This window comes from Zeus faber, assembly GCF_960531495.2.
Source record: "Zeus faber genome assembly, chromosome: 1".
Taxonomy (NCBI): domain Eukaryota; kingdom Metazoa; phylum Chordata; class Actinopteri; order Zeiformes; family Zeidae; genus Zeus; species Zeus faber.
Genome location: NC_137193.1, coordinates 43,508,560 through 43,533,180, shown reverse-complemented (window position 1 = coordinate 43,533,180; position 24,621 = coordinate 43,508,560). Strand labels below are relative to the sequence as shown.

The window sequence follows — 24,621 nt, the reverse complement described above, 5'->3', positions numbered from 1 at the left end:
CCAACAAAGGCCCGTGGACTTTTTCCATTACACTACTCAGTTCTGGAAATACTGTCGTGTTGGGATTACACGCTCCCGTGTGAGAGTCTTCAGTGGGCAGCTCCTGCTTGCATGAGGATGTAACTGATTGGGTGTAACACAAGGTTTGCACCCGACACCCCTTCCTATGGATACAACGCTGTGTAAAAATAAGAAAAAAATGACCAGTTTGACGACATTCATAGTATTTCTCTGCCTTTCCCTGTTGCCCCGCAATGATCCCAAAACACCCCTCAGCTGCGGTTGCACGCTGCCTCAGTTCTTGTGAACTGAGGCAGCGTGCAGTTAGTCATCTTCCGATAAGAGTGTGTTATCTAACCACCTCTGAAGGGAAGCGCGGGGTAAATCGGACCACAGGGTGTGACGAGGAACCCAGATTCACCGTTCAAACAACACTGGTCTTTCCGAAGGCTTCTCTCACTTTTTGTCACCCATTCAGTCATACTAAATCATACATCGTGTGCAAACCCAGTTTTTGTAGTGCTTCCACTGTGGCGTTTAACCAACCACAGAGGGTTGTCAGTAACACGGGTGTGGGTTTCCACAGATCCTCTGTGTGGGAGACGGAGAGAGGCTGGTTTAATGATGATCATTACGCCGGCCTTGAGCAGGAGCTGCAGTGTTTATTTGCTGGCGAGAACCCGCTCTCCCCTGGTCCGTCTCTGGTAGCGCTGGGTCTGGTGCTGACTGGCGCTGATTTATTGGCTCCCGCAGCAAATCGGCCGTCTGTCTTTAATTAATTCTGCAATGGAATCTGATCAGATCTCAAAATAGGTGGCTGGCTGGCTGCCGGACTGGTTGGCTGGCCGGCTGGTTGGCTAATTACCTGGTTGGGTGGCTGTCTATCTGATTGGCAAAATGAAAGCGAGACCAAGAGAGAGACGGAAAGAAATAGTTTTGTTTTCACTCTTTCCTCCTCATATACTTTGCCCACTGTGAGTTGAATATTTATAGTCGAATAGAATCCGCTGTTGTGTTAAAGGTCTCAGCCAAGTTCTCTGTCTTGCAGACGGACCTGATTTTAACCTTCCTTATTAACAGAGGTGCTTGGCTCAGCTCAGCGATGCCTTGGACAGCCCCAAAAGCAGAGAATTATATTCAGCCACTCGAGCGCCATCCGGGATAATATCCATACCACCTCATGGGCCTGGAGTCAGGCGCTCCTGACTCACATTCCCCAGATAGAGTCCTCACTGACACATTGCTTTAGAAAGGGAGATAATTCTGTTGTCAATGGTTTAACTCTGAGACAATGTGGCTAAGTCATTTCTGTGTGAATGCTGCAGATAGCAGGGAGAAAAACAAGCGAAAAGTTGGAATGCATGAGGCATTGTGTATTTATCATTTTAGTTTCATGAGTGTGTACAATTTGTTCTTTTTCTTCTTAAATTAACACATATGTGAATGCTGAGGCTATTTGGTGGAGGCAGAGATTAACTGGAGCTGAATGTAGTCCGTAAATCTGTAAATAATGTGGTTTGTATTTAATGTCCAACTCTGAGATTTAGCCTTTAGCTGGCTACTCATATTCAACATTTGCAAATTAAATACACAAATATGCACGCACATAAACACACAAGTATTTATTTGCAGGCATGCTTGATTTGATTTACGGTCATTTTTGTAAAACTCTGTGTTTTATTGCAGTTAATAAACCAGATTTAGATTGTCGCACATTTGTTCACTGTGGTGGAGAAACCAAAAGTCTTGGATGGTGAAATATGTATTTTTTCATGGAAAACAACAAACAACTCATAATTTGCGGTTATTAAACTTTGACTACTTATTTTTACAATCACTCTATGATTGATTTGTTGATTTATTCTGCTGCGACAACCTTCATTTGTCAATAGGGATCAATAAAGATCTTATCTTATCTAATCGCTTTATTGCTTATTGTCAGATCTTCCAACAGGCCTCATATTACACCTCACACATGAACATAGTTCCTCAGGTTTAGATGGTCCATGGATCTTTATTTATAGATCAACTTCAGCTCCATGTGAATTCGAATTTTGAATTTGTTGAAGCAGAGGAAATGGCGATTTGAGAAATTGTATCACTATTGAGATCCGTAAGTGTCATTTAAATCTGGATAATTCCTAATTTACTAGTTGATTTGCATTTCAATGAAATTATCAAATTGAGAAAGTACAGATAGCATATAAAAAATAAATAAAACGTATTAATGAAAAGATCTTGTAGCGGTCATTCACTCTCATTGCCTTGAAAACCGGACCCTACGTGTGATGGAGGATCACAGGCCCAGGTGTTGTCAGGAGCAGAGATAGGTAACAGTCTTCCGGAAGAGGTCAAACACAGAGCCCATGACCTCTGACCTGCATGTACTCATAGGCACACACACACGGACGCACACAGCACCAAGCCATACCAACTGGAAGTGTCTGGTCTATGTCTCCAGAAAGAAAGAGTCCAGGCATCTTTACTTGAAGCTCAGGGTAGGCCTGCTGCTCTGAACTGCCGTGACCTTTGATCCCCTGGAATTCTGCATTTGAAGACAGCCTTGACAGGATTGAATCTTCTGCGAGTGTCCCCTTTTCATTTTTATTGGGATACACTATGTAAACCATTGGCATCCTCATTTATATGTGTGTGTGTGTGTGTGTGTGTGTGTGTATATGGTGTGTGTGTGTGTGTATATATATATATATATATATATATATATATATATATATATATATATATATATATATATAAAATAATAACCAAATAACCCCCCCCCCACACACACACACACACACCCCAATCAGACCCCACTGTAGTTGGGTTCACATTAAAACAGCCCTTTGTCTTCATATTTCCTCCTGGACGTGGTGGCAGCCATTTTCCTTTTCTTCTTATTAATGGCCGTTAATGAGCAGGACACGCGCCAGGAGGCAGCTTCAAAGGCTGCGACCCGGTCACACAACAGTTAATCTGCTTTAGATTGAGTCCCGAAAACAGCGGGCTGCTTCAATATTGAGGGGAAAAAAAAAGACCTCCTGGGGCCAAAACTCTGGTCTATGTGTCTTTCCTGCTCTTTTACTTCCCTTCCCTCTCTGATGGGGAGGGGTCACTGAAAAAAAGTTGGTTTCAGCCTCATTAGGTATTGGAATTTTCAGCCCTTGTTCAATGCACCATTTCAAGTCTTCAGGACTGTATGCTTGCCCCAGAAATGTACCCTAACCCCTCCAGCTCCCCCAGGCCTCTCCTCCTCCTCATGTCGTCCCCTCTTCTCTTTCCAAATCATCCACTGCTCCCCCTCCTCATCCTTCCTCTCCTCAACATAAACTTGTTTTCTTTCCCTCCCACTGATCCCCCCCCCATTCCTTTCCCACCGCCCTGTCTTCCCGTCTCCACCCTCTCACTCTGTTCTCACTCTCTCTCTAAAGTCAACCATCATGTCTGTATCTGTCTGTGACTGTGAATGTCCCGGAAAAAAAGGCAAGCTTCACTTTACTGTTTCCTCTCAGTTCCATGTATTTACAGCTGACTGACTTGCGTGTTCTGCTGCCCACCTGTCCGTCTGTCCGTCTGTCTGTCTGTCTGTCTGTCTGTCTGTCTGTCTGTCCATAGGTCATCAGACTACCCATCCGTCTGTCTGACCGCCAATATGTCTATTACAGACAAATAGACAGGTGGGCAGTCAGAGTTTCAAACACATAGACAGACACAGACAGTTTGTAAGTCAGCTAGGCTGTCTATTATTGTCTGTTTATCTACCCATTGGTCTGTCTGTGTTTCTGTCTGTCTGCCTTTCTCTCTGTCTGTCTCCGTCTCCTGGTGCCATCTGTTATTGTGCTTGGAGGTGTTCTCGGCTCGCCATCCATCACAGATCCAAACCCCAGCTGTCATCTCTTTATTGATGGCTGGTTGGTTCCATGGTTACCGGCTGGATATCTTCGTTGTTTCACGCGGGAGAAACTTTCAGCAGTTTTGTCCAAATGTACTTCCCCATGCTCTCCAAATGTCCTCACCCTGAGAGTATTTGAGTGTCCTGAGATTATAAATTCACATTAGGGATGCACCATTACCACTTTTCAAACATCAATACCCACCAGAGACGTCCACCTTTAAGTATCAGCCGATGCCAAGTACTGATCTCCAATCTTCTTTCTTTTATGGGGCAGCATGGACTCAAACCATTAGCTGGTGGTCTTAAGAAAATAATAATAGGCATATGACACATTTTTTCCATTAGAGATATGCGTCTATGCATTGACATGTTCAGTAAGGAGTTTGGTATTGGATTTGGAGTTGAAATAGTATCTGATACTAATAACCTATTTCCACCTGGTATTGGACTGCAATACCTTATTTGGTGGATTTTGAATGTTTATGATTACCAAGGAAATCACACAGGGAAATCTTAATATAGGCAAAGGGAATATAATGGGTTTTTTTGCATACTAGAGTAAGACAAACCCTCGGAAACCCAAGTCTTCAAGTTGATCAGGTCAACCAAGTTGATTTTGCTCAAAAGCTTAGTTCAACACCACAACTTTACACACATTGGACATATCATCAACAGTGGGGCAATTTCCATCATCATCGAGTACTAAGAAGGGAGATTGCTATCTCTGGTATAGCCCTTATTTATGTAGATGAGTAATAACTTTGAAGATTTCTCATCGGGCTAGGGGATATGATATCAGAATATATTGTCATGGAGGGATGGTCTCAGCTCATAACATCGGATTTAGTGCGGTCAGTGACTTAAGCTGCAGCATGTGAATGACACTTTGTTGTGTCACCAAGTTGTGCTGCTTTAACCATTATGTCATCATAAAGATCCAAGCAGCTCACCACCAACACAGACGACTCTAGACCTATCATTACAAGCCTTGGAAGGTCATTAGGCGTGTCATTAGTGCAACCACATGGTCTGAAAAGACAGACTCTTCTGGGCTCGTTGTGAAACTAACCCAGCAGCCCATTTCATTTGAATATACACACACTCACCTCCTTCCCGATATGGATTTTAAATTACTGGATTGGTGCATGCAGTGAGTTTTACTCAAACCACATGCTCAAAAACAACATTTAGTAGAAAAACTGCAATTGCCTATGTATTTTACAGGAAATATAGTGGTAATGGGTATTGATTGATGTGATTTTTTGCTTGTGTGTGTGTGTGTTTGAGTCTAAGCAGGCATGTATGCAAATGCTTGTAAAAGCAGTCTGTCTGTGTGTGTGTGTGTGTGTGTGTGTGTGCGTGCGTGCGTGTGTGTGTGTGTGTGTGTGTGTGTGCGTGCGCGTGCGTCTTGGTCATCTATAGATGTGGTTTAACCATTTCCACAGAGGGAAAGCTTGTGGCCAAACTGCCAGGCTAATCAAGGCTTCCAAAAGCTGTGATGACTCTTACATCTGTCAGAGCGGTTCAAAGGTCAACGCAGGCTCTTTGCCAATGAGAATCGGGTCTTGATGAGGGTTGAGGGTTACACTGATTATGTGCCAGAGAGTACATAGTGAAACTAAACCGTGGAATTTTATTTTAAGATTTTAAGTTTGAAATTAGACAAAGCTGAAAACAAACTACTATGTTTCAAAGTTAGGAAACTTTTCCTCCCTTTCCTCTTTCCTTGAAAATGTCACCGTCCATCATCTTCTGGGGCTTGGTATCAGTGTTTTCACTGTTTGCAATGAAAGTAGAATCCGTGTGAGTCATGGGGCTCTTCCTAAATATTTTATGTGTGTATGCCGTGCTGGTATATGTTAAAGGTTTTGGCAAAGTGGTTTCTGGGAAGTCTGGCTGAGTAGTGTTTGCTCTTGCTCTTCCAGGCCCAATGTGTGCGGCTCTCGTTTCCACTCGTACTGCTGTCCTGGCTGGAAGACGCTGCCCGGAGGGAACCAGTGTATCGTCCGTAAGTACCTCCATCTCAAATCTTTTTCTAATATACACGATATAAAAGGATGAAAAAAAGATAAATAATTCTAGTCATAATTCTGTCTGTTGTCATACAGTAGCTTTGGGCTTTGTCAGGTAAGATGAATCACATTTGTTGAATCAATTAATCCCAAATTCCTTTTCCCTTTTCCCCTGTGCTTCTCATCTCCCTCCCATCTGCTTTCCTCCTCTCCACCCTCCTCCTAACCTGCTCTTATCTTCTCTCCTCGACCTTTCCTCCCCTCAGCCATCTGCAGGAACTCTTGTGGGGAAGGGTTCTGCTCCAGACCCAACATGTGTACCTGCTCCAACGGCCAGCTATCCCCCAGCTGTGGGGCAGGAGCAGGAGGTCAGTTTAATGCCACAAAACTCCACCCATTTAACTCAAACGCTGTTATTTACAGCCACTACCGTTAAACTGGCAGGTAGATGGTCCAGGGGGTTGCTTGTTAACCACATGGTGTGTTAGTCCCTGGGTTTCCAGGTCCCCACAATGTTCCCCACAAACACACGCTGGTTTCTCTACTGAAACAGTACAGCGGAAAACAAAACCGTGGAGCTGTGGAAAAACCTTCTCTTTTTAAAGATTTGAGACAAAGATTTCTTGTTCGGCTGCATAAATCATTAACTTCACTTTGTGACTTCCCATTGGCGCAACTGCAAGATGTGTAGGCTGATATATACTAAAATATACTGATATATACACAACAAATGGAGGCATGCACAGGAGTGGTTGTGAAGGAGAGGGTAGTGATGAGTATTTACCGAGCCAAAATGAACCTTTAACCAAAGAAGAATCATTAAAAAAATCCCCCAAATCATAAAAGAAAGTAATCTTCACTAGCCTCTTTGTTTTTAATTTTATTTTATTTAAGGTCATTTACCGGCGATCCATTCTTCTTGAACCAATCACCATAGAGTTGACGATGGAGATGGACCACAGACGTTTTGAACTGTTTCATCTATGGTCCACATTTATTCCAGAATTCCTTGCGATGCATACCTCAGCAGATACGCTGACACATATCTCCAGAGAAGCGTGTTTCACCTTTATTCTAACTTGACTGCATCCCCCCGCCCTCCCATGCGCCTTTCTTGGAAGTCAGTCTGGTATGATGCAGAGTTCCAGGCGTGGGCTGAGATCTGCAGGTCACAGAGTTTGTCAGGATTAAAGCAGAGCGCGTCGCTGCCCCAGTCGCTCCACTGGGCCCAGTTACACTCAGGATGTGTGTGTGTGTGTGTGTGTGTGTGTGTGTGTGTGTGTGTGTGTGTGTGTGTGTGTGTGTGTGTGTGTGTGTGTGTGTGTGTGTGTGTGTGTGTGTGTGTGTGTGTGTGGTTGGGTGGGTGTGTGTTGCTTTACTGCATATGGGGAGTGTCGTGGAGTCATGTTTCGCACACACACAAACAGCAGAACATGGACTTAATAAACGTGGGGTGCTCCACTTCTCCTGGCACACCTTGCATGGGCGGCCGTAGAAACTATGTGTGGGATCTGTGAATTAAGAAACGTGTGATGTGTTAGGCCTCGCCGCATCAGAAGGCCAGGGTCTCGTCTGTCACGCCTGGACCCTGCCAGACTTTGCTCACACACACAGTTACATTCCTTTAATCCTACATGCACGCACATACACACACACACAGTATGAGTCTGTGCAGCTATAGCCTATATACATATTCACACACAAATGTACACAACAGACAATAACACATAATCAACCAAGTTTGTCAACTTGGTTGAAAGGTGTATAACAGGATTAGTTGCACTCAGCTTTCGGCCGACCCACAGGAAGCGGAGGTGGTGTGTGTGTGTGTGTGTGTGTGTGTGTGTGTGTGTGTGTGTGCCCGCGTGTGTGTGTTGGGGTTCTAGCCTGGAGGGTGAAATTACAGAGACAAATTACCGTCAGGGTCAGAGCTAGTGAAAGGTCGAAGAAGTCATGTTCCTTGGAGACAACAAAAAGTTAGAGAGAGAGAATGATGATAAATTAGAGAGAGAATTTGATGAATTCGCATCTCTCCTCAAAGGGGATTTATGGCGATGGGAATAAGTACTTTTTTTCCGGCCTGGACTTACAGGAAACTGATTTTCCAGCTGAAGCAAGACAGGAACTGCTTGGCCAGAGACATAGGTTCAGTCCTCGGTTATACAATTGTTAAATTAGAGAGAGGTTGGAGGTTTGTTTGAGGCTATGGTTGCAGTGGTAAGTTGTTCTTGCCTTTTTCTTGGCTTTAATGAGGGTCGAAGGTCACAAGTAAAGAAAGGCTGCTTAACGACTGTGGAGATCTCCATTTGCAAAGTTGTGACTCACCTCAAACGCATCCAAAAATCATTTATTACTTGTTAGCATATCGTCATTAAACGTAACGTGTAAACGGCAACGATTACGGACTGGTGTTGAAGACAATGTAGAGGTGCTTTAGCCTTTAGCCAGTGGCTAATTGGGTTTGATTTAAAGGTGTGGTCGCCCGAGTTGACCGTTCTCTTGATCGCATTCCAGCGATGGGGGTTTCACTCGCCCTGCTCCCGGCACACCAAGACTTCACCTCGCTGCCCAAATTTAGGAGGGAGCGTAAAGCCTAACACGAGGTTTCAAATTGTCTCCAATGAAACCATCGGGTGAGTCGGAGTGGCCATTTTTATACGGTCTATGGTAACATGTTAAACCTATACAATAGGATGTTTTTAAAGTCCCAGTAGGGAAATTAGTCGTAGACTTATAGCATATAAAATAGACCCTATCCATCTGAAGTATACTGTATTATCACAAAAGAATCAGTGAAAGTAGTATCAATTAATTCATAATAGTCAATTGCTAACCACCACAGTAATCGTCGTAATAATAGCTATGTCTTTGCTTTTTCTATAAATGATATTCAAATCGATATATCCAGTTGTCCTGAACCATTAGATATCCGTTTGTTCAGCCATGTTTTAATTTGAATTTCTAGTGGGCCCCATTCCCTGTCCTAGATTTGTTGTCAAATAAATTACTGACTGGAAAAGTATATTTTTACAACATCGCTCTCTAAGGTCCAAGGCCTTGCGAAAGGAAAAGGAAAACTCTTGACTGTAGACGTGCGGCTGCCATTGAACGGAGTCCACCGTTTCACAGCATATTTCACTGCAGTTGGAAACAAATTGCAGCTCTATAGAGATCCTTTTGGAATTGCTAATTTCCTTAGCTCTAATTACATATCCTAATTCTGGCACATGGTGAGGGGCTGGTGAGGGCCTATAGATAGCATCTTTATGTCTCACATCTTGCCTCTGGAATGCAGAGGTTAAAATAAATCACAAATATGTTTGTGATTATATTGTTTTGTATGTATAATCCGCATGTGTGTGAAATAAAAGCCCAACACTATGATTTATTTTATGAGTCTTCCTGGAATTTATGAACAAGAAAAACACACAAACACACATGTTTGTTGATACCCTGGAAGAATGCTAGAGATCTACATATTTCAGGAGCTGGAGTGGTCAAGGGGTTAACAGCTGGCTTGAAAATCTAACCCAAAAGGGGTCTGAGGCCATCTAGAGGAAATCTAGAGTCCAATTCCAAAGTCCAGTCCCTTCCAATGCAAGTGGTTGAAGCACGGTTCCCCTTCTGTCATTGAAGCCAGTTTACTTTACATCAATATTTCTTCCAAGGTTTTTCCTTCCAGTGACTGTGCTGTTTACAAGAGTTTTGGCCATTATGGGGACTGTGGCCAGGCAGAAACAATGCACCGCCTCCTGTTTCACTGAATCCTCATCACATTGTTCACTTATGCGTGGTTTGTTGACCCTCTGCCAAAGATGGGGGAAAACGTCTCAATACCTGAGCTGAAGATGGCCATTAGCTGCCAGGCACACTGGTATTCAGAAGCAGTGGAGGGTACCAACTTCGCACCAAGTTGCCCTTGTAATAAACTAACTGATGTTTCAGAGCAGAGCAGCTGTGCAGAGATCATATGGGGTCATCTTTATAACCTTGTCTTCCTATAACTATAATTACCCAATCATTACCAGGGAAATTCCCTCCCACAAGCTCAGAAACAGCTGTCCCGAGAGCAGAGTCTTCCAGTCACTGCAACGCTTGGGCACTGGTGAACCCTGGGAAATGCAGTCCAGACAGGGGCCTTTCTAATTAGAAGCCAGGCCCTTTTATTTTTTTTTTTTTAGTGTAGGCCATCTAGACCTCAAAGTAATGCAATGTAATGTTATTCTAGGCATGAGGTATGTTTCTCTTTAGAGAGGAAATTGGTCTAATTCGCATATGAAATCAATAATGTGTGTACAGCACAGAGTCCACTCCGCTGGAAAGAAGGTAAAGAGCCATGAGTCACAGACGATGAGAGGAAAGGTAACAGAATTTTGTCCAAAACCCGTCCTGACAGCCTCTCAGCGTGCGGTCGAGAGTTTGACTACATCACAGTCCCATTCTGAAGAGTGTTTGACGTGCATGCGTGCGCGTAAGTCAGACCAGGAACACAGCCATAAAACACTGCACCTCAGTGTTTCACCAGACATGCATGTATGTATGTGTGTGCCCATGTACAATCACGCGCACACACACACACACACACACACACACACACACACACACACACACACACACACACACACACACACACACACACACACACACACACACACACACACACACACACACACACACACACAGCCAGGACTTCCTGTGTTGTCTAGCCGCTCGTAAAAAACACCCAGATGTGAGCAGCTCGCTGACAACACCGCCAGGAATACAGAGCTACATTGTGGTCTGTGAAGCTGTAACCAACACCCCCCTGACACACACACACACACACACACACACACACACACACACACACACACACACACACTCTGCCCCTTGCACTGGCAGCTTTCCAAGCAAGGGTCATTGGGGCAAGTCATCTCTCTCCACCTGTGGGGGACGGAGTTCTCTGTCTGTGTGTGTGATGGGGGACGGGGTGCAGTCTTGCCAGTGAGCTCATCCTCTCTATTTCCAAATGCCCTTGTTTGCTTCAACAAACTCCTGCCCCCCCTTTCAGCCCCACCTGTCTGGCCCTGTTCCAGGTACAAGCACATATGGTAAGGTAACATGGTATGAGCTTAATTCCGCCAGCTCAAACCCCAGACGGCCCATTATGCTTTGCCTCCGTCCAAATGTATGTAAATGTAAAGTCAACCCCCGTTGACTGTGTTCACAAAGTAAAAGTCCTGCCATGCATTGAATCAGCTGGTTTCACTAAGTAGTTGTACCCACTAGGGAGTGGGCCAGGTGATGCTGGGGGTCCACCGGCCTTTGAGGGTCCTCACGATACCTCTACAATACTGAACTGAAAGTTAGAATCTATGTTGTGGTATTGTTGCAATTTCTTGGATACCTGTATTGGCCAATGTGTATCAATTTTGGTAGGCCATTTTAAGCAATATAATATACACTATATTGTACATTTCAAACATAAATCACAGTCTTGATAATCTTTAAAATCTAATGTTCCGTTTAGGTGAGCAATTCTATTCAGCACGGTCAAGCCAACAACATTCAGCTTCATGAGGAGTTAATGAAAGCTACAAAGGAATATGGCTAAAACCAAACTAATGGGTAAAATGGCAAAAGAGAAAGTAAGATTTCGCCCGGATAAGCTTCATTAAAAGCAGCAAAATGTGCTTCAAGCATAAAAATTGCAGGGGAAACAGTGCCATCTCTCTGGTCATTTTTCTCCCTTCTCTTCTCTTCCCCTGTTTTATATTGTTGGCCTGAAAAGAGAGAGAGAGAGGGAAAGTGAGTCGGGGGTGGGGTGGGGGGTTGAGAAATTGCTTTTTGGCAGTGCTGCGTGGATGAAGCAACGCGGCCCAGAGTCCAGCTGAGGTTCAAGCTTTACAGAAGGTCTAGACACAAAGGGTGAGAAGAGATATCGGTGCACCCGCTAACCCCTAAATCCCCCCGGCCACTCCCAGAGCTCGCAGGTATTTACTGTAATCCATCACTGTGTTGTCACGAGACGCTGTCCAGGACATGGAGCGCTTTCAGCCAAATTGCGCAGCCTGCATGTGAGAGAATCTCTTGGAGGAGTAAACTAACATGAAAATGGAATAGCATTTTCTATTCAAGCTCAGCTCGGTCGGTTTGGCAATTTCTTTTCCCACAGTCATCAAAAGCTGTCTCAATAATTGGTGAACATCAATCAGTGAGATGACTTGAGTTCTCATCGGCCTTCTAGTAACATCAGCCTCCATCTGGCTGTTGTGAAGACTCAAGTTTGAATGTGTAGATAGCGGACACGGCGGGCGGAACGGGTGTTAACTCAGCGTAGCGCTCCTAGACATCATTAAAGAAATTATTCATATAAATACATGAAGAGTGGAAGGATATTTGACAGGTGGAGGCTGTTACACTGCTGCCTTTCAGTTTCTCTAGTGACACAGTGTCTCCTTCCATGTTTCACGGCTGCGGCGGTTTCATCCACTTCATTGAACTCGGTTTTGGCTTTGGGTTTTCCAGACTTGTATAATTTAGATGAAAATGTGTAGTTGAGTCGAGTGCACGTTCAGTCAGCCGGGCCGCTGCAGCCGTACTTATTGTGGTTGTGTACGGAATCCGGTGGGTGCGTTTAAGTGGCTGAAATGCCTCCTGTTGGCGTGTGTGCAAACTCAGAAAGTCTCATTAGAGGCTCTTTAGACGCGCTCAGCCACTTCCCCACAACAAGGCTGCTGAACGTGCCAGAAAGACAGGGGGAGCGGCAGACAGTGACCCAGAGAGAAACAGCAAAGATGAAGAGAGAGAGAGCGATAGATAGACAGAGAGATAAAAGGAAACAGAGAGGAAAATCAATTAAAAAGAGAATGAGGGAGAGAGGAGCCAAATAGCAAATACTCAAGTAAAAGTCAAAAGTATAGTTTGTAACCTACTCGGAAAGTAAAGCCTCATTAGATACAGTAGATGATAGATGGATGGATGGATAAATTGATGGATAGATGGATGGATGGATGGCTGGATGATAATATTGATGGATGGATAGATAGATGGATGATTGATTGATGGATAGATGGATGATACTGTAAATGGATAAATGGATAGATGGATAGATAGATAGATGCAACACCAGCTCAGAAGTGGTTTCAAGCAATATCAGCTGTTAAAAAAATGGAGGATGAAAAAAACCAACCAGAAATAAAAAAAAGAGAGAGTGCGTAAAAGGAGCGGCACTGTTCCTCTTATGAAAGCACACGTTTAACGCTCTTCTCGGACGTCCCTCTGCCCATCCCTTATGTCTGCACCAACTCTACCTGACAGTACATGGTGTAAAACTCAACCCCTCCCCGCCCCTTTCTCCATCCCTCTCTCTCTCTCTCTCTTTGTCTCACTCATTCTCTCTCCCCCACTTTCCCTCTCTCTCTCTCTCATTACCTCCCACTGTATGTTCATCTGTTATTTGGATGTTCCTTTCTCTCTGTCTAATATCTGTCTGAGACTTCACGCTCCCTCCCCGTGTCAGCCCCCCTCCCCCTTCTCTCTTTCCTCTCAGCACATTCCTGACTCACTGTAGCATACAGCTGGCTCAACTTATAGCCTGCCCCCAGTCTGCTTGATTAGCTCGGCTTTTCGTCGCCCCCGGGGGGGGGGGGGGGGTTTGGTGTGTGTGTCTGTGTGGAGGGTTTGAATCTGCTCTGTTGATCTAAGGCTCCAGCAAAAACACCAGCGTTACACAAACACAATTGAGGTGGCATGAGCTCTTTTAAAGCGGAGCAACGTCTCGGCCCAGATGTCTGGGCAGGGGCGACGCGTAATGTGCTTTAAAACGCCTCGTGAAAAGCGAGCGGTGTGTGTGTGTGTGCGCGCGCGCGCCGTCCCAGCTTGTGCACCCAGACTCCTATTCAAAGATCAAAATTGGTGATGATTGGGATTTTTGTTTCCTTTGCGCCGACTCCTGCCAACTTCATAGCTTTTTGTCTCTCTGTGACTCTGCTATAGGCAGTTTGTCTACTTATGCCTCATGTACTTTTCTCTGGATAAAAGTGTCTTGCTAAATAAATAAATATCAGTGGAAATTGTACAAGCTACAGTGAATGATATGGTCATTTCAAAGCCAACACCAAACAATAGATTTATTAGCTGTTAAAAGCATCACCTGCTGTGTAAACCATCCATCAATGGGACAAAATACAATGTCGTAATCTTTCTCAAGGGGCGTCATGCACCTAAAATAACTGAGGGGGCACAGAGGGATACCAAATATGCATTAAATAAAAAACATTTTTTTACCAGGTGGAGACGTTGACATGCATGTATGAGAACAAAAAGAAACACATTTTAGCACATGGAACGTTTTTCTAAAATCGAGAAAAAGTTCAGAAAGCTAAAGTTGTCAAAACATGAAAAAGTAATTTTTCACGTTTTCAAGTACATTTTCAGCTGCAAGCAATTTGTCTTGGTATGACTTGGTGCATTGTTGTATCATCAGTTGCAGACACATAGCTTAAAAAAGCTTAGCAATTTCAAAAAACAAATAAAAAAACAGAATATAGATAAATTAAAGGGCTATGCATAAACAAGTGGTGAATATACCGTACAGAATGAATAAATATGTATCTTTGATTTTACAATAGTTAGCAACAGTTACAATGGCTAGCACCAAACCCATCCCAGGACATCCTTAACCCACCGCCATCATCCACTCACTTATGCAGACACACATGAAAATAAGACACTGTACTGCTGAGAAAAATGAATACCTTCCGTTAACCCATGTCCCCATCTCTCTCCCTTCCTTTCTCCTCCGTCTCCCTCCCACAGTTCAGTCATGTAACGTCAGGTGTATGAACGGTGGCAGCTGCCAAGGGGAGGCGTGCTCCTGCCAGAAGGGCTATACTGGGAGCCACTGTGGCCAGCGTGAGTTTAAGTGTGTGTTTGTGTGTGTGCGAGTTCGCTAGGAGGTGTTGAAGTGTGTATGTAATATACGTCTGTGTGAATGTATAGAAAATGTTCAAGTCATTCACCAAATGATGTGATTATGTTATTAGTGTGTACTGTACTGTATGTGCGTGCTATATCATATTTTCGTTGCTGGGAAAACCAATGGTTGTGTGCCCCCCGTCCCATCCAGCGGTGTGTGAGAGCGGCTGTCAGAATGGCGGTCGCTGCATCGGACCAAACAGATGCGCTTGTGTCTACGGATTCACCGGCCCGCAGTGCGAGAGAGGTAAGAGCCCAAGTTTCGCACCGCCACCGTGCACGCCCTCTGTACCGCAGCCACACTGGCACAGGGTGGGATGCTCTCCCTCTGCGGCTTTCTCAGAGGTTTAGTTGGGTTGCAAACCTCAGGCTTCACCTCTGGACAATTTACTCATTTTGATTCTTAAGTTAATGGTTTGATTTGGTGATTTTACTAAATCTGATTCATTCCTGTAAGCTACGATCCATACATGTGTCAGATTGTAGCCTACAGAATTTATCCTCTCTGAGAGGATAAACCAAAAAAAAAGGTTAGAAATTGTGTTTTTTATTTTATGTAACATGGTAAATTAAAATTTAGGACTTTCTTACCTTGGTCAAAATATAATAAGTATTGGCCCTTTTGAACATCTATTTTTCAACCTGACCACTAAGCGCTGGCAGGGTAACGTTCCCTCAAGCTAGTATAACAGGACCACACCTGCTCGGTATTTTATCAGAACCCAAATGGGGGCCGGCTATGCCAGAACCCATAGCAAGCTCTTCATAAGGAGATTTTGAGCATTTGGCTGAGATGCACTTTTGCCTTTCTTTTTATTATTTAATTTTTAAGGGGATTAAATCCTTTTTAACACAAGTCTCTGAACGTAGATTTTTCTAATATCCTAAGGGTTGTTTAGTGTAAGACAGACTGCTCTTCATCAAGGCCGGGAGTTCCACTGGGTGTATGAGTGTATGGAAGGTGACGTGTATGGAAGGGAGTTCCTGTCTAGTAGATGGATGTGAGACGACACTACGAGACCACACCCTTGATCAGAACAGCTCCCCACAAGTGTTCTGGAAGACATCACACTGGGAGGAAGGCCATTGGAAAGTCTGATCTCTTCCTGTTGAAGTGTGTGAAGTTCCTTTCAGTCTAGACATGGTGCGTAACTCTGTATATCTGCTCGGAGAGTCTTTCATAGTGTACTGACAGCTCTATCTCTGGTGAACTCATGTGTACTGTTAGTGCACACAGACAGTGGGGCTTTTCTCCTGGGAATATGAGGCCTTTGTGTGTGAAACCTTGAGGGATTGAAAAAAACAATGGATAGATGAATGGATGGACAGATGGATGATAGATGGATGGACCCAGTCTCCATCTGCATTCATGCTCAGCCCTTACAACATGACTCTGAAGGGTGAAAAACGTCCACTCTTCAATCACCCAGCTCACCTTTCCCCTGACCCTTACCTCTGTCACAGCCCCAGCCCCCACCCTTAGTGATATACACCTTCGCCTTGACCTTCGTCCTTTGACCTCATGACCCCCCCCCCTGTCTTCCCCACCTCTGCCCCTCCATACAGTGGTGTGAGCTGACTGTGAAAATGCTGTGAGGTTGTGAACCCACGTTAACGTCACAGGAATTAGTTACACATACTAGTTACGTACAGTATATGTGCTGGATTAATCTTGAGAGAAGCTCTACTTTCTGAGTAGACCTTAGTAGTACTTTTTACCTCTACTTGAGTATTTTTTCAAAATAAATATTGTGTTTTTTACTCAATTTTGGTACATTTTGTCATCATTTGCGAGTCTCTTCTCGCTATGCTTGGCCCGCAATGGTCTTGATTTTGATTATGCTTCCATTCATCCTTAATTAGTGTAATTACAAATCTATTATGTTGTACAATACATACAGTATCTACTATAATAACACTGTAAAAAATGTCCTTAAAACCAACACCAAATAGCTTGAGTTGTTGTAATGCAATTATGTTGAATATTGAGATATTAAAACAGATTTGACGTAAGTAACTTCTACTTCAGTTACTTTTTTAGTCAACATTTTCTTCTTCTTTCTGAGGCTGTCACTTCTTTTATCTATACTTCAATTTTATTTGAGTAAGTATTTTTGAGCAATCCTGATCACACCACCACAGCACATAAACTCTTTTCCGAGTTTTTCTTTTTTATTTAATCTCCATGTAACTCTGGGGGTCTTTTTTTCTCCAAAAACATTGCATATCGAGTGGTGTATGTTTTTGGTGATGGAGTGGAATAGACTCGACATCTGGCCATAAAACTCCCTCCACCCAGTCCTCCATCCCTGCTCCACCCTGCAGGGATGACACAATAGCCTTTCCTCCTTTGTGGAGGGTGGGGGGCACATTTCCTGATGACAATGATGGTTGAGCAAGGGGAAGAGAGAGATGGAGGGATGGAAGGAAGAATGGACAGGGGGTGAAAGTTAAACGGACTCAGCTGTGTACACAGAGCCTGGTGGAGGAGAGAAGTACAAACAGCGTGGACGACTGGACACCGGTAACCCAACGACAAACACACACTTTGAAAGTTTATTGACTATGCGTCTGTGTGTGTTTGTGTCTGTGTAGTGTGTCTACGGCTCTGTCTGCCTGGCTTTGTACGTCTGTGTTTTTATCTGTGTGTGTGTGTGTGTGTGTGTGTGCGTGTGTGTGTGTGTGTGTGTGTGTGTGTGTGTGTGTGTGTGTGTGTGTGTCGTAATTGAGGAGAAGAAAAAGGTGACAGAGAGAAATAGATGAAAAAGTTTTGAGAATTTGATTCTCACATACAGTTTGGAGTCCCCTCCCATACCTTTGGAGTCGCAGTTTTCGCAGACAGTGACAAGTGTGATATATTTTTTTTCTTAATAACTTCTCACTCAAAGCACGTAGAAACAAGCATAAAAAAACTGGTGAAAGTGCAGATTCTCATCTTGTCAAACGATACCATGATGTGCTTGTACACATCGTGGAACTGTTGTAGAAATTGTATCATTTCATTTGAGAATTCGATCACAAATTCTTCCTGTGTGTAATATCTTGCCCACATAGAAAACATAGTTGATAAGCTTATCATAACTGTCATTTGTTGGCATAAAAAACAATCTGGAAAAAAAACCTGTCCAATATGCAAACTCCAAGGGTGTCGATATATCTACTAGATCTCTACTTTTTCATATGTTTTTATTTTTGGCTGCTGAGAGGTATTTCCGTATAGGCCTCATGCAGTATACAATTAAAATTGTATTCGTTTTTCTAATTGTTTATCTTCATCCTCCAAAATCATTTGTTAGCTTACTAGTTTGAGTGGAGTATATGCCAAAACAGTTGAAGGTAATTTACTATTTCTAATTCACTCATTTTATTCAATCATGGAAGTAACTGGGAGGATGACTATCTGAACATGGTGCAACCACTCTATCCTCAAACGAGCATCACAGCACACATCAAATTAATGTTGCAGATGTGAAGATACTCTGGGGTCACCTTTCCGGCACCTCACACCTCTGTGTGTGTACTTTATAGTTTTGATTTAGGCTGTGAGCCAATGACTTCCTATGGCTGAGAAATACAACTGCTGAGTAGGAGTTGACATTAAAACAATATTGGTGAACTGGGTAGAATATATATTTTCATCATCGTACATTTGCCCCATACTATAACTAGGAGCAGTGGGAAGCTGTAGTCCATCTCTTTTGCAGAGGCACCAACAGGGGTATTGACACCTAAAATACATGTGTTTTCAATTGTGAGAGGAAACCCACGCAAACTCCACACAGAATGGACATGCCGGGATGGCCGCGATTCGAACCCAGGACCCTGTTGCTGTGAGGCAACAATGCTAACCACTGAGCCGGTGTGTGTGTGTGTGTGTGTGTGTGTGTGTGTGTGTGTGTGTGTGTGTGTGTGTGTGTGTGTGTGTGTGTGTGTGTGTGTGTGTGTGTGTGTGTGTGTGTGTGTGTGTGTGTGTGTGTGTGTGTGTGCGTGTGCGTGTGCGTGTGTGTGTGCGCGTGTGTGTTTATAGGCTTGTATTCTGCTGGCTGTGCGATAATGTGCAGCATGTACCTACAGTATGGGTTCTTTATTGCATGTGTTAATGTCCATTGCATGTGTTAATGTCCATGGCTGCACATGGCTTCATAATGTTTAGCGTGTGTGTAAGATGCAAAGTGATTTGTGTCCAAAGTGTCCACACTGCTCAACTCAGTCCTTTGTCTTAACAGGCATACATAGCCTCTGTGGTCAGTCTTATTCCCACCTAACAGCCCAGTTCAGAGAAAATAAACCAACTGCAAAGAAGGAAGTGTTTCTATTTCTTTCATATTGAGTATGAATCAATGGGACAAAACACAGACAAGCAAGTCTGAACATGCCTGCAGGACTGTGCCAGGTTATTTTGTTTGCTATATTCATTATGATTGTATTTCTTCTAATCCAACCAATAAGGAGACCAAGTAAATATTTTCCCAATAGTCTATAGATGTTATTAAACTAATGTGAATTTCATGGGAGTTCACAAATTAATCATTGAGTTTGATCCCTTCTGAATGGCTCATACAGAAAAATATGGCAACATTGGCAAGGGGACCCCTTCAATATCTTTCCTTATTTACAAATGTGAGTGTACGGCATCCACTTGTGTCCAGACCCAATTTACCCCTGGCCTTAAGTATATTGTGCTACTGCACTGAAGGGACCAGTGTTTGAAACCCAACATGAGGAACTGTAGCTTTAGACTAAGAATGTAGAGTCCAGCAACATTTTTTAAATCCGTGTCTGGAAAATGGTCTAACTGGGCTTCACCCTCAATGACATCATGGCTTTATGACAAGGTCGTATGTGTAATTGGGAAAGTCGTGTTAGACATGCTGCTTTTTAAGAGCCCGTTCATGGGGGCTCTAAATTTTGATGATCCTTCTAATAAACAAAAAGTAATGGAAAATCTTAAAAGGTGCCCCAGCCAAACCTACTGTCGAGTAGCACCTTGGGATTGCGATGAAGATAGCAGAAGGTCTTCAGAAAGTCTTTGGAATTGCCTGATAGAAAACCAGGCAAAAGCGTGACTGGAAAAAGGCTTTCCATTACTGGGTTTGATTATTCTTTGTGTAGTAGTCGTTGATGACTATATGGCCTGAGTTATTGTTTCCCTTGTTGTCCCTTGTTGCGAAAGGAATTTTTCTAACATAGACAAGAATACCTTTATCTCTGTAACTTAAAATAGATCCTGAAATACAATAGAGCATTCATTATTATAACGGTGTCGCAGAAGCCAAGCAGTCAGTGACCTTAAGGTCAGTAGGACATTACAGATGCCAAATTGAGGACATATTTCCTTTGTGTGGGAAGTAAGCGTTATAGCCTGACTGTTTAAAGTGCTTTTAAGTGGTTGCTGCAGGCAAAGCTTGTGTCCATTTTGGTTTTTTTTAAACCTTTGTGTGTGTGTGTGTGTGTGTGTGTGTGTATGTGTGTATAAGAAGCGCATAGTGGGGGTCTTTTTACAACCTCATCTAGATTATTAGCATCATGAGCTGTGTTGTGGTCAGCCCGCTTGGTCGGCGCCAAACAGCATTTTAAATCACTGTAGAAAACTATCCACTAGGCTTGGACCGATTTACGATTAAATCGTCTATTGGCGATCGACTCCGTCATCGGCGATCGACTCCATCGATCGCGATTGACATTGATGACAGATGTTGGGTTGTTTTGTTTTTTGTTTTGATTTTTATCTTCCAGGAAAAATCCGAGAATTTAAATGGTATAAGTGCAGTTTACCATGTTCTGAAACTGGAGCAGAGAGAGGGAGGGCCAAAGAGGGAGGGAGAGAGAGGGGTCAGAGGCTCTCCCCTTCTCCCCTCAGAGGTGTCCAGTAACCACTGGTGATCGGGTCTCACTTTCCATCTACAGTCCAGTACAGAGACTTTTAGGGGCAGGTGCTCAAAAAAAAGAAAAGGCACATGGACCCCCAGCTCCGGTTCTCTGCGTTTTTGCCGCTCTGGGCAAACAGAGCAGCACAGCGGAGCTGTTGTGCGCACAATGCAGGTGCACCGACGTGCAAGGTTCATGAAGTGCTCCTCCTGAATATATCGTTCCCAGACAATCTGCTACCACGACACCCTTTAATTAAAAAAAAAGCACCAGGTAAGGAGGATACTGTTGGGGCCATGGGGCAGGTGCTCAGGTGCTTTTTGATTCTCCTACAGACAGCAGTGCGCACAGGCTCCGGTTTTTATTTTAGAACGATTAATTTTTGTTTGTTTCCTACATGTGTGAAACAAATTTTAAACACAACTGAGTTAAGTGACTGTCCTAACCTCCATGTCCTTACTCCGTACTGTTCCACGCACGTCTCCCCGTTGCTATGGGCCTTCATTTAGTAAAAACTGGATGTTTTTGTGTAAATACTTAACTTGTAAATAATAAATCCTGCACTTCTGGAATGGGGAGACTGCATTCGCGCATTCACCGCCGATAAAATCTTATATCGCTGATCGCTGCCCCCCAGCGATGGGTGATTGGAATTTTGCACAATCGCCCAAGCCTACGATCCACCACAGAGGCCTTATCTTTTTCACAGCCACTTCAACAGTCTGAGCATGTTATGTTGTGTGTATATTAGAGTGTGAGTGTCTGTGTGTGTGTGTGTGTGTGTGTGTGTGTGTGTGTGTGTGTGTGTGTGTGTGTGTGTGTGTGTGTGTGTGTGTGTGTGTGTGTGTGTGAAACATTTAGTCACGTATGAATTACTGCCTTTGCTATGCAAGAAGAGAAAACAAGGATTCCTCAAGGAGTGATTAGTGCTGAAGGAAAGAACAATTTTAAAGCCTGTTGATAAGGAAACAGAGAGGGCCACGGTTCAGCCAAGATTAAGAATATACACACACACGCACACACTGGTAGAAATGCACACATGCACAAATAAACAGAACGGACAAATTTGAGTCATTTATTTACATGCACAAAGACTCAACAGCACAAACAACACAATTAAATCAGAAATTCCACAAGACCTGCCAGCATGTTACGTGAATGCACACAATATGCACGTACAAAGACACACACAAACAGACACAGATGCGCAAGCAGACACGTACACACACAGACGCTCGCTAACACACAAACATGTAGAGTGAAATTAGGTTTTCCACTTCCCCTCCTAACAGGTGAAGTAAAGCGATGACTTGTGGTGTAGATGCTTGTCTGCTTTGGCCCGGACTAAATTTTCCAGCTGTGTAAAGTCTGGAGAGGCACACAAAGACATGCACGCATGCACACACACACACACACACACACACACACACACACACACACACACACACACACACACACACACACACACACACACACACACACACACACACACAAATAGGCCACAGCATATATTTCCTCTCTTTATTCATCTGACCAGTTGACCTCCACTTAGGGGAGTGTTTGAATGCCGATGATTTAATTTCTTTGTAATTAAGTCATGTTTCACCAGCGCCTTATCTTCAGAACAATTCCCGTCCTGGGAACGCTATATATAATTCATATATAAATCACTCCCTCTCTTAAATTCACATTCTCTCTCTCTCCCCTCTGTCGTTAGCCCTCTCAGTACACTCGGCCAGTCGAGGCTCGCTCACAACTCTATGATCTTACAACTGGATGCTTTCCATGGGAAAGCCTTCCCAGAGGGCTTTGCGTTCCAGATGGGATTAACCACCTTCTCACCTCAGACATCACTGTACCGCGAGTGATTACATTTGGCTTCGTTGCCAGACCTTCATTGGGGCGGCTTGACTAAAACAACACTCTCTGATGTGATTTGCCGATTCATATTAACAACGCCAAATCGAATTGGTTGATGTGCCAGTGAGGACTGATGCAGGTGAAAGGTCATTGGGCGAGAATGTGACCTTGTTAACCTTAACTCTGGGCGAGGTTACGGTTGGCCAGAAAGCACAGGCAGCTTTTATTAGAACTCTGGCACTGATTACAAAATGAAACGGTAACAAAATCCCCCTAAGAATGAGGAGATTCCAGTAGAGTTGACAGAGAGTAGGTTTTGATAATGTTTCATAATGGAAAAAAGGGAATTTTGATTCGGCGTGATGTCTGCCAAGAGTGTTAGGTAGCGTAGAGACTGAATGAAACTGGAGACATCTGGACGTGAGACAGAAGTGACTAAATGTGGATTAAGGCCGTGTGTGGGAGTGTTTGGGAAGGAATAAAGCATGGAGTGATTGGAATGGAGGAAGGATCAGGCCAGTGTTTTTGATCTATTGAGCAATTTGAACTACAATCAGACCAAATTGCTTCCGAATGTTGTCGACTGAGGACCAAGCCAGGAAGCTGTGCAGCTCTCCTTGTCCCAACCCGTCTCCTCTGCATTTTCAAACCTAGATACATGTGATATGGATGCTGATGCGTGTTTCTGCACTCATACACGTACTGTCCGACATACAGTATGTATGAAAATGACACTCTGTATGTTCAGTAGGTTTCAAGATACATGTTAACCTGCTAGAACCTTCTCTGAATCTAAAAGCGCAAGAGCAAATGTTTCTCAATGCATTGTGGGATAAGTTGGTCAGCATAGTGTCCAGTGGTTGCTTACTAAGATGTTTCACCTAATGTACAATGTCATGTCTTGTGCTTTTCTAATACTATTTGATGCATACTATAGTTTCAGACATCCTAAAAATGCTCACATGATACTGAACAGTATGCTAGTATGCTATTTGGATGTGAGTGCAAGTGAGACAGCCTGCCCTGGCTTGTCGTTTATTATTAAATTCTGTATAAAGTGTAGCTGGAATTGCTTTACTCTTTTGTTTGGCCTGACACCACGGCACAGGCGTATGCCATATTTTTGTTCAAACCCGTGTGTGTACCTACACAAACCAGTGTGTTCGTCTGCGTGTGTGTGTGTCTGTCTGAGACTAAAAGAAAGAGAATGAGTGAGTGTGAAAGCAAACGACTAAATGAGTAAGTTCACATGGGAATAACCGGCTTTGCTGATCTTGGCTGCCGTGCACGGTTGTCTGGTGCTAGTGAACGGTCAGACATAAGATAGACTCCTGTCCCCTATTTCAAGAAACTCTTGGACTCTTCACCCTGTTCTCAACATCAAAGTCAATAGAATTAGTCTGGAAAAAAACCATAAAATATAATTTATCTTTGTCCTCAACATTCCTATTATGACATTTGTCTGTTCATAAATGCACATTTTTCCCTCTTCTCAGTTGTTTCCTAGATAGAGATCCAGTATTGATTGAGTCTTAAAGACCTATTCTTCTCATTATGTCCATGACCATTGCATTTTAGCTCAGGGTGACTCAAACTATAAATATGTCACACGCAGACAGAGTTGGCAACACATGCTTGAATACTGCAATTGTGTGAGTACATGTGTATATGCATGTGTGCATGTGCATGTAAAGTGGTGTATTAGAGTCCGGAACACGATTGGACAATTACGGCATGGATGTCCTTCTGCTGCGACTACCAGGCCACAATAATCCAACCCAGATGTGAGCAGCCGAGGGCTCGGCAGTGGGTCTCTGCAGCTCAGCAGGAGGTTTGCATTCCTCCCTGCAAATTGTCCGGGAAAAGACAGACAGGTCATTGGTGATTGTGAGAGAGGGGAGATCCGATCGTAGCTGGTAAACAGACAAGGGGATAGGAAGAGGAAAGACCAGCAGAGAGACCCAGACGAAAATGGGTCAGGAGAAATGGAGACAGATGGACAGAGGGAGCTGGCGAGAGGCCAAGGCT

The 24,621-nt window shown here is 43.7% G+C and overlaps 1 protein-coding gene across 1 annotated transcript in view; it reads left to right on the top strand.

Annotated features, from left to right (window-relative positions):
• Positions 1-24,621, top strand: part of fbn2b (fibrillin 2b) — an 84,351-nt gene that overhangs the window by 5,295 nt on the left and 54,435 nt on the right. The window contains exons 3-6 of the mRNA XM_080009205.1: positions 5,821-5,903; positions 6,174-6,275; positions 14,707-14,802; positions 15,017-15,112. Of these exons, the coding sequence (XP_079865331.1) occupies positions 5,821-5,903; positions 6,174-6,275; positions 14,707-14,802; positions 15,017-15,112 (377 nt within the window). The remainder of the gene's footprint in view (positions 1-5,820; positions 5,904-6,173; positions 6,276-14,706; positions 14,803-15,016; positions 15,113-24,621) is intronic.